The 11,307-nt window shown below is 39.0% G+C and overlaps 1 protein-coding gene across 1 annotated transcript; it reads left to right on the top strand.

Annotated features, from left to right (window-relative positions):
- Positions 1 to 250: 250 nt before the first annotated feature.
- On the top strand, positions 251 to 4,778 carry LOC140230575 (uncharacterized). The gene is made up of 2 exons (XM_072310716.1): positions 251 to 2,901; positions 3,256 to 4,778. The coding sequence occupies exons 1-2, from the start codon at positions 251 to 253 to the stop codon at positions 4,169 to 4,171; spliced, it is 3,567 nt and encodes a 1,188-aa protein (XP_072166817.1). The 3' UTR covers positions 4,172 to 4,778.
- Positions 4,779 to 11,307: the final 6,529 nt, after the last annotated feature.

The raw sequence follows: 11,307 nt of genomic DNA, 5'->3' as shown, positions 1-11,307 counted from the left end.
ATATAACTCCAGTCATCATCGGGAAAGAGAGCATCTAATCTGCCAAGGGGAGCCTATCCAGTGCCGTTACATTTCCATCAGAGAAGAGGATAGAAAGACTGAAGAAAGGAGAGAACAGTTTTCAAAGTGTAGTGTGTGCTCCAAAGTGCTCTTTAAAGGTGGCTTGTGTCCGGACCGCAGTGGCACATCTTGCAGTCTTCTTTTGTGTACTGCTTGCCAAGCCTCTGACATATTGAATGAACCAAAATTAATGGAAGATATTGTAAGAGCAACCTCAGGAGTCACTGTGTCAGTGTCGCCAGGAAGTAAAAATCAGGATGTGCTTGAAAGCACAGAAGGGATGATAAAGAAGTCACAGAAAGATGAGAGTCAGAGTGGATCACAAGAAAAACACGAAACATGTGATGAGGGAACAAGAAAGGTCATAAGGAAAGTCAAAGATGGCAAAGTGGCAAAATCTAGTGGAAAGAGACGAAGCAGCCTATGGACACCACACACATGCTCTGTGTGCAGGAAGAGGTTCACACGGAAGGAACACCTTGTAACACACATGAGAATCCACACGGGTGAGAAGCCGTACCAGTGCAAGGACTGTGGCAAGGCCTTCTCAGACAGCAGTACCTTCTCTAAGCACCTCAAAATTCATGCCAAGGGGAAAGGGTTGCCATTGAGAGGAATTGCCAAAAGGAATTTAAAAGATTACATAGTAACAAGAGAAAATGACAAATACCATCAAGCCAGAGTTAAAAATCATGACAGATACCATGTATCCTTGATGGAAGATGATGACAAGTACCACGAAGCTAGAGCAGAAGATGATGTCAGATACCACAAAGCCAGAGAGAAAGATGATAATAGATACCATAATGCCATGGTGTTAAGAGAGGATGAGAAAAGCCAGGATCCCATGGTGGAAGATGGTGCCCCTGCCACTGTATCTCCTGACCACACTCTTGCTGATGATAAACATAGTGGTCCAGCAAGACCACACACATGCTCTGTGTGCAGGAAGAGGTTTACACGGAAGGAACACCTTGTAACACACATGAGAATTCACACGGGTGAGAAGCCATACCAATGCAAGGAATGCGGTAAGGCCTTCTCAGACAGCAGTACCTTCTCCAAGCACCTCACAATTCATGCCAAGCGGAAAGGGTTGCCATTGAGAGGAATCGCCAAAAGGAATTTAAAAGATTACATAGTAACAAGAGGTGACAAATGCCATGAAGCCACAGCAAAAGATAATGACAGATACCACAGATCCATGGTGGAAGATCATGACAGATACCATGAAGCCATGGTGGAAGATGTTGAAAAATGCCATGAATCCAGAGTGGAAGATGATGACTTATACCAAGAATCGAGAGCGGAAGATGATGTAATGTACCATGAAGCCAGCCACAAAGCCAGATTGGAAAATGATGAGAGATATGAGAAAGAAAGAGTGGAAGATGATGGCAGGTACCAAGAAGTCAGAGTGGTGGAAGATGATGACAGATTCTACAAAGCCAGACCGGGAGGTGATGACAGACACCACAAAGCTGGTGTGGAAGATGAGAGATACCAGAAAGCCAGAGTGGAAGATGATGAGAGATACCAGAAAGCCAAAGTGGAAGATGATGAGAGATACCAGAAAGCCAAAGTGGAAGATGATGACAGATTCTACAAAGCCAGACAGGGAGGCGACGACAGGCACCACAAAGCCAGAGTGGATGATGATGAGAGATACCAGAAAGCCAGAGTGGAAGATGATGGCAGGTACCAAGAAGTCAGAGTGGTGGAAGATGATGACAGATTCTACAAAGCCAGACAGGGAGGCGACGACAGACACCACAAAGCCAGAGTGGATGATGATGAGAGATACCAGAAAGCCAGAGTGGAAGATGATGACGGATACCAAGAAGCCAGAGAGGTGGAAGATGATGACAGATTCTACAAAGCCAGACTGGAAGGTGACGACAGACACCACGAAACTGGTGTGGAAGATGATGACACATACGATGTCATAGTGTTAATAGAGGATGAAAAAAGCCAGGATCCCATGGTGGAAGATGGTCTTCCTCTCACTATATCTCCTGACCCCACTCTTGCTGGAGAGAAACATAGTTGGTCAGCGAGACCATTCATGTGCTCTGTATGCGGAAAGAGGTTCAAGCGGAAGGACCACCTTGTGACACACATAAGAGTCCACACGGGAGAGAGGCCCTACCACTGCAAGGACTGTGGAAGGTCATACTCAGACAGCAGTTACTTCTCCAAGCACCTCACTCTTCATGCCAAGCAGAAAGGGTTGCCGTTAAAAGGAAAGGTGAAAAGGAATTTAAAAAGTTACATAGTAACAAGAGAAGATGACACATACCCTGAAGACAGCATGGAAAATGATGACATATACTGGAAAGACATGGTAGAAGATGATGACAAATACCACGAAGTCGGAGCAGAAGATGATGAAAGATACCTCAAAGCCAGAGTGGAAGATCATGGCACATACCATGAAGCCAGAGCTGACACTGATGATAGATACCATGAAGCCATGGTAGATGATGACAAATACCATGAAACCAGAGCAGAAGATGATGCCATGATGTTAATAGAGGATGACAGGAGCCGCAATGCCATGGTGCTAACAGAGGATGGCATAAGCCAAGATCCCATGGTGGAAGATGTTCCTCCTGCCACTGTATCTCCCGACCCTTCTCTTGTTGGAGAGAAACGTAGGAGGCCAGCGAGACCACACACATGCTCTGTGTGCAGGAAGAGGTTCACACGGAAGGACCACCTTGTAACACACATGAGAATCCACACAGGTGAGAAGCCATACCAATGTAAGGAATGTGGCAAGGCCTACTCGGACAGCAGTTCCTTCTCCAAGCACCTCACAATTCATGCCAAGCGGAAAGGGTTGTCGCTAAGAGGAAAACCCAAAAGAAATTTAAAAGATTACATAGTAACAAGAGCAGATGACAGATACCATGAAGCCAGAGTAGAAAATGATGACAGGTGCCATGATGCCATGGTGGGAGATGATGACAAATACTCTGAAGCCAGATTGGAGGATGATGACACATACCATGAAGCCCGAGTGGAAGATGATGACACATACTGTGAAGCCAGAGTGGATGATGACAGATACCACGATGCCATGGTGTTAATAAAGGATGAGAGAAGCTATGATCCCATGGTGGAAGATGCCCTTCCAGTCACTATATCTCCTGACCCCGCTCTTGCTGGAGAGAAACATAGTGGGCCAGCAAGACCATTCATGTGCTCCGTATGCGGAAAGAGTTTCAAGCGGAAGGACTACCTTGTGGCACACGTCAGAATCCATACGGGTGAGAAGCCATACCAATGCAAGGACTGCGGCAAAGCATTCACAGAACGCAGTACCCTTATCAAGCACCGCACAATTCACACCAGGGAGAAAGGGCCACAGTTAAGCAAAAACGTCAAAGGGCAATTGAAAGATTACGTGGTGTTAGTAGATGATGGTCAATGGAACAATGCCAAAGTGGAAGATGATCCGCCTCCTGCAGTATCTTGTGACCCTACTCTTGGTGGAAAGAGGAAGAGTAGGCATGCAAGACGACATGTGTGCGCTGTGTGCAAGAAGAGGTTTAAGCGGAAAGAACACCTTGTAAGACACATCAGAATCCATACAGGCGAGAAGCCATACCAATGCCATTTCTGTGGCAAGTCATTCTCTGACAAAAATCACTTCTACTCCAAGCATCTCAAAAACCACATGAGGCAGAAAGGGCTGCAGTCAAGAGAAAATGTCAAAGGGCAGTTGATAGATTACATGGTGTTACTAGATGATGACAAAAGCAACAATGCCAAAGTAGAAAAGGATCCTCTTTCCGCAGTATCTGACACCACTCTTGCTGGAAAGAAAAGTAGTAAGCAAGCAAGACGACACATGTGTGCTTTGTGCAAGAAGAGGTTTAAGCGGAAAGAACATCTTGTGAGACACATCAGAATCCATACGGGCGAGAAGCCATACCATTGCAATTTCTGTGGCAAGGCATTCTCTGATAAAAATTACTTCTTCTCCAAGCACCTCGCAAGCCACACCAGGCAGAAAGGGCAGCAGTTGACCCCTACCAGTACCGCACCAGTAGACACTAGTGCTCAATTTGCTGGAAGATGTTCCCTGAGCACTGCTGCTCAGTGACCCATGTCTGCTCTCAGGGAAAAGTACCATAGCTGCAAGGTGTGTAAGAAGAATTTCACTCGGTGGCACAACTGCCTGTGCCTAGTGTGGGAAGTCTTTGTGCACTTAGGCCACCATGAAGACCACATGAAAACTCACTCCAAGAGTGTGGTCTCTGGTGGCAATGGAGCAATGGACTTTACAAAATTAAGTAGAGAGCAAAGTAGAGACTATCATGGTCTACCACAGAAGGGGTTAACAAAAGCCTGACAGAATGTTTTGAAAGGTTCATAGAGGAAGATGTTAAAATAAAGTGTTAACCCTTTCTCTGTCACAGCCAGAAGCCTGCCGAAGACTGCTCAGGTCAATTCAGTCGGCCCTATTTTGATTGACAGATTATTCCAAAGGTTTAGATGCTACCACTGGCACTGTGTTAACTCATTTGTGATTGGCTGACATTGTAATGAAATTGTATCTATTGTGATAAAGCTTCATCACCGTCAACCAATCAGGAAAGCCCTCTCACAGACATAAAATTTGTGGTTGCCTCATGTTCATTTGCATGTGGATTTTAAAGTGCAGTATTGTGTACAGTTCTGACATAGGCTTCATATGTGGCAAACCTGCATGGCTATACAACATATATATATATATATATATATATATATATATATATACATATATATATATATATGGGACTGTAATAAGAATCCTGGCATGCCAGAAAAAGATTGTAGGTATGGATGAATTTCCATCTGTTTTACCAGTGTAAGTCAAAATAGCAAAATATGAAGTGATTAGGGATTTCACCATCAAATTCTGTGAAGGGGTATATTTCTGGTAATATCGGCCTTGTAAATATCTGGAAGTGTAATGATAGATTGGATTGATACTTCACATTGACGGTGGAAAGTACAGTAGTCCTACAGCAGTTGTAACAATGCACCCAGGGGTGCAATAAGTCTCTACCTGGAGCCAGTGGGGCAGGATGTGTGGTGCAATAGAGTTTACAGACTCCTGCCAGCAGCTGCACCCTGTCAAAGCTGCAGAATTTTTTACTGTTTATCATGACATTATCAACCATCATGTGTGACCCGCCATGACAAAAAGATCCAAAAGTTGCCGATGGCTGAAAATCAGTCAAGACTGTAGAATTTCTATTTCAAGCATAATTATGTAGTCCAATTTATCGTCTATCATCTGCCAAAATTTTGATGCTAAATAATCAAAGGAAATGCAAAAACTTAGCATTTTTCTGGGGGCATGGTTTTCAGGATTTTAAAGGAAGAGAAACTTGACTGAAGATTTGTATTTAGCGCCACAAATAGACTCCGCCCCTAGCAGCGACGGAGTAATATCATTGGTCAGTTCATGGCATACTGGTTACTGATTGGTCGTGCGTAGACACTGGTGCTAAGCTTGAATGAACATCACGGAGGTTGCTAGGAGCATACCTTCTATTGTCAAGAGGTGAAACCTGTCCTACCTCCCCTTGATCACGATTGCATTGGAGGAAAACTGAAGGCAGTTTTCTCGAATCACTTATTTCCTAGACCACTCAAAATACTCTCATAAAATCGATATCTCTGCAACTGAGTTATTTTATGAATCATGTTATATATGAAATTAAAGTGGAAGAGAAAGGGAATAATGCCATGTCATTTTCAGAAAATCTACCTCCCCGACTTATGGATCCTTTTGTTGTTGTAGTTCAATAGAGGTATATCATTTATTTAAAAAAAAAATGACATCAGCAATAGTTCAATTCTGTTCAGGAGAGTGCAGAAAGTTGTCAAGTTTACTCAACTGGCATGGATATTGTGATGACTGATTATATTTAATGACTAATTTTACCCTTAGGGTATCATATCATAATGGCAATATTACAGGATATGTTTTAATCTGAATTGTATGCAGATAGCAAAAGTCATATTTTCACTGAGTAATAAGCGCACCATTTCAGGCCAACATTTCCTTTGTAAAATCTGAAATTATGCATAAATTTGTGAAATGGTGGTTGTAAGTGTTTTGCCACGCACCTTAGTTCATGAGGCCCCCTTGACATATGGCATGATGTGTCACTACCGCAAAAAGGCATCGCCAAGATGTTGCTCGACTTTTTATGCCTCCACCACGAAGTGTTGCCAGGGGCATTATGTTTCCGTCCATCTATAATCAATTTTGTGAACAGCAAAACTTAAAAACTGCTTGAGGTATGCCAATGAAACTTGGTACTGTATGTGTATGTATGAGTGGACAAAGTTGTGCATGTCAACTTTGGGGCATGCATACACAAGGTCGAAAGGTCATGCTAAGCTGCAGTAATTACACTCATCTCCATACCTTGTCAATTTCTCATTCTATAGACGTAATTAAACTTGTTATGCAAGCATTTTACCACATAATATTTCCTCCACACCCATACATTTGTGTGTGTATGTTTGTTGTTGTTTTTTGCCCACTGTGCTTCAAGTAATTGTTGTTTCTCATTTAAATAGTCTTGCCGTCTGCATTAAATAGAATTGTTTATTTTATCAAACAGGTTTTTTTAATGTGTATGTGTTGAATCTTTTTTGTTATCTATTACCTGATTACTTTGTCATTTATACCATATTCCTGATATACATTTACATGGTTATTATTACATAAATGCAGAATTTGTCTGCAAGCAACCAAACAAACCATGCATACTGCCAGGCCATGCAGAAACATTAGTTTTCAGGGAACTTGCATCACAAATCATTTGGAAATTATGATGCTATGAAATCCTGTGTTACTTTTTGTACAGGCTTCACTCAGAAGAGGTATACACCATGTTTCATTCTCAGTTTCACTTTATTTCAATTCAATTCAGTTCAGTTCAATTCAATTCAGATTCTATTTCATTTTTCAACAAAAACACATACATGTACCTATTTAACCGTAGCAATTTTCATTTGATTTAGAACAATGCTTAATGCATATACACAATAATATGTATATACAGGTATATGCATATATATATATCATACATGTATTTATAAACTGACTGGATGACAAACTGTAAATAGATTTTTTTTTCAACTATTGAAACATCGACATTATGAAAGCCAGGAATCTCACACTTCAGGAGTTAAGAAACACTGTTAGACTTATTCCAAGTTACATTGCATAAAAAAAAAAGAGCAAGCAGTGGAGAGGTGAGGTTTCTACAATACATCAACATTATTGCCTGTAATTTCCAGAGTGTCTACATTTGGTTGCTCATGGTTTTTATAAGCCTGGGCTAACAATGATACGAGATGTACATGTATAATGATATTTGCAAATGTAATTTTTAGAATATTTTTCAGTGAACATTATTTCTATTTCTAAAGTACAATCTTTAGCTTCGTTGGTATTTTCTATCACTTTATTTCTGAACATTTGATTATAATCCAAATCATCCATATCCTCGTATTTTTGTACATTTCTTGTATTAAAGGACAAGTCCATCGCACCTTCATAAACATGTGGATTGCGTGAATGCAGCAATATTAGTAGAATGCACCAGGGAAAGTTTGAGGAAAATCGGACAATTTGTTCAAAAGTTAAGTACCTAAATGATTTGCATATTTGTTCTATAAACATTTCATAAATTTTGTTTTAGATAGTAATAAAGCCATAGAGTAACAAGTTTCCTCCAGAACTGACTTCCACACCGCAGGACTCTGAAAGATACTGATGCACGTGATGTACTAACTTTGGGTAAAAGAAAATTTGCAGCACTCGTAGTTTGATAAATACGTATATTCGATAGTTTGTACTCAAACAGGATTTTTGAGTGGCTCACAATTATACAAGTAGTCAAATGTATGCCGGAAAAATGTGAAAATAAAATGAATTGAATAAAAATGAGTATTTCAATTTAAATTGAAATATTTTACCAGAGAGATATAGGTACAAAAATGTTTGTAACATAAAACATAAAAAAAAAAAACTCCTCACTGAAATTCATAAAAATCCTAGATATAAAAAAGAATGAATCATGAAAGATTGAAGTAGTATGACTGTAATAGAAATTGATGCACCCGTTTCTAATGCAAGATACATGCAGTGTAATGTTCTTTTTTTTTAGATACATATTGTACAAGCTACCTCGACAGCCTTATTCTTTACGTTGCATTCATCTTCATCGTCATTGGAACCAACACTTCTGAAGAAAGCTTTAAGATTATTGCAGATGACTTCTGAAGTGATGTTGAACACTTGCTATAATCTTTTACTTTAGAAAAAAATCATAACCTTATCCATAGTACTTTGCTATATCATGTGTTCGCCTAATCAACGTGTAGAAGCACTTGTAATCAGGAGTCTTGTGTCACAATTTGAAAATTGATGCCGTAAAATCATTTCTTTCTTGTGTAAGCCTGCAGTACATCAACCGTACAAAATCAAGTACAAAATCAAGTGTTCGCTCCATACAATTGTAGTGGTTGAGAGGATAAGTGAATTTACTTTCAGGAATCTGTATTCGGGATTGAGTTTACAATTTACCGGTGGCATTTTACAGAATACGACTGTATATTGTATTTACAACTCACTAGGAGGATAACTGCTGCTAGTACGTGTACATGACCATTTAATTGAGAGTTGTTTGTACCTTGTAATTTTCTAGTTGTCATTCCCGATATGGCAGTGTTACGTCGGTAGATCCAGGCTTTCAAGCAGGATAGTGTAAAAAAATAGGAAAAAGTAGGACAAAAGAGGGAAAAAGTAGGGCATGAGAATAAAAACGTAGGAATAAAATAAGACATGCGCAGGCTTTTGGGAGTAGTTTTCGTCAATACCAGAACTCTTGATGGTTCATGTAAATCTTAATTTGTACTCACAACCTTGCTGCTTCAGCCTCACTTTTGCTCCTGGAAGGGCCTGAAAAATACAAAAAAAAAAGAAGAAATATTTATTTCACTTTTTGATTTTTGTTAGAACAGTTGAAGTCGGGAAACAAACAAAAATGCATGTTCAACAGTCCAGGCAATATGAATCTTGAGCACTTACTGCAATACATGTATAAAAGAGACATCATTCTGTGAGTGACATAAACACCTGCCATATATAATCCCACAAAATATGACATAAACATCACCCTTTTCCATGACATATAAGTTATACATGTACACTGATGCCAAATGTAAGTTATACATCTCCATTTGAAAGATGACATCGTTTATCTGCATTCATTTGAATGATTTGAGGTTGTGAAGATATGTGTTCTATTTCAAAATATGAAAAAGACTGGAAATAAGGCTGTTTGACAAAGCTATTTCAGTGATGCTCAAGACAAGTATGCTCAACTTCCAGTCGAATGACCATGAGATAAGCTATAAACTAACTTTCCAAGAAACCTTCAATTTCAAATAAGCACTTTCTGTGTTCAAACATGTAAAAACTAACAGCATTATTCAAAGTATGTTGTGCTCAGTAGGCCCTACTAGTCTTTAGAGCATCATGTTGTCACATTATTTTATACAACCTAAATCACTGGTACAGGCAAGACATGCACACACAAAGAAATGGGTTGTCTCACGCATTAATATCTTTATTTTGCAAAACCTGGTCCACTCCGAATCTATACACTCAAATACAGTGAGTTTATGGCAGTGTCTACCACTGATTTTCCTGTACAATATCATAGATTATCTTGGTATAATCACATGAAATAATGGAAACGTGGGGCAAGCTCAATTTGAAACACTTTAACCAATAGAACATTAAAACCTCCAAAGAGAGAGAGAAAAAAATACAGTGCTGTAGTATCAACTTTACATTTTAATATTAATCGGGAAAATGTATAACCATAGAATTGTTGCATGCATAGTAAGAGAAGACTGCAATATAAACGAATGACCCCACTTTACAAGATGTGAGGAGTGTACTTTATGTATCTTCTTTTTGTTTCTCATTGTCTGTAGCCTTACTGACTTTTCCGCAGCAAAATGACTCTATTTTTTGCTTTTTTTTCTGTAGATAACAAATAAATCAGTTTTCGTTCATTGGTTTTCAAGATGCTAGATTCCATGTATTTTTTTTTTAATCTCACATCTATATTGAGTAGCTTAGAAAGTTGCAGAAAATGATCATTCTGTACATTTTAATGGCTTTCTTCTGTTTGCATTTTTTCCCAAATTCACTGGAAAGAGACAATAATTCTTTACATTCAACTTCTTTTCAGCTCGTCATGACCCTTTTTGTCGAATACACATACAGCCATTTGTTCTTGTGCAATTGTTGTTTTTTAGGCTCTTTTAAGCTCATTCAGTATTGTCATAATCAAATTTCGTAAATTGTGAAAACATTATATGCATTAGCCTTTGAAATTTTATATGGTTCAGATTCTGCTTTTCATTTCCCCAGATATCTATCCAAGCTCAGTATTTCAGCTGGTCAATTTTATAAACTACCTGTGCCAGAATGTGGGAAATAAACAGTCATCATCATTCAAGTCCTTGCTTGCTTCTCTGATTTCTCAGCAAATTCCAATTAACAAACTTTTTTGACAGTTTGAGGGCAAATAAACTCGAGAAGATCTGTATACTTGCCATGCAATTCCTACTTTTTTCCTCTCTCTTAAATACAGTGACTTTTACTGACCTTTCAATTTTGATACTCTCCATTGTTCTTTTGATTCTCAATTTCAACTCATAGTTTTGTGTGTTGACATTATATACATGTATTTTGAAATACACATCCATCCATTCACTTTTTCTGAGGAAGTTTTTCTTACATGTTACAAGGACTCTGTTAAATGGTTCAATATTTTGAGTATGTCACATCAAATGATCCATCAGATTTTAAACACTTCAATTAAGAGATTTCTGCTCTACCATTTTCCCTATCTTGGTCAAACTAGCTGGGTGATGAAAAGATGTTCAGCCTCATCAGCTAAAGTTTGCAAGATCTGTGGAATAACAAGACATCATCGCTGAAATTTCTGTTAGCTTCTAATTTCTCTGCAATTTGTTTCCTCCAAACGTAACAAACTGTCCTTGGCTGTTCACCTTGAAACATTCATACACTTGCACAAATTTGTGGAATATTAATTTATTATCTTTCCTGATTTTTTTTTTCAGGTATGCTGCAGTCCGCTTCCTTTTACATTCTTGGTGGTTCTGTAGTTGTCTTCAGGATGTTGACTC

Source organism: Diadema setosum, chromosome 7 (assembly GCF_964275005.1).
Source record: "Diadema setosum chromosome 7, eeDiaSeto1, whole genome shotgun sequence".
Classification (NCBI taxonomy): Eukaryota; Metazoa; Echinodermata; class Echinoidea; order Diadematoida; family Diadematidae; genus Diadema; species Diadema setosum.
This window is presented reverse-complemented; position numbering and strand designations above follow the sequence as displayed.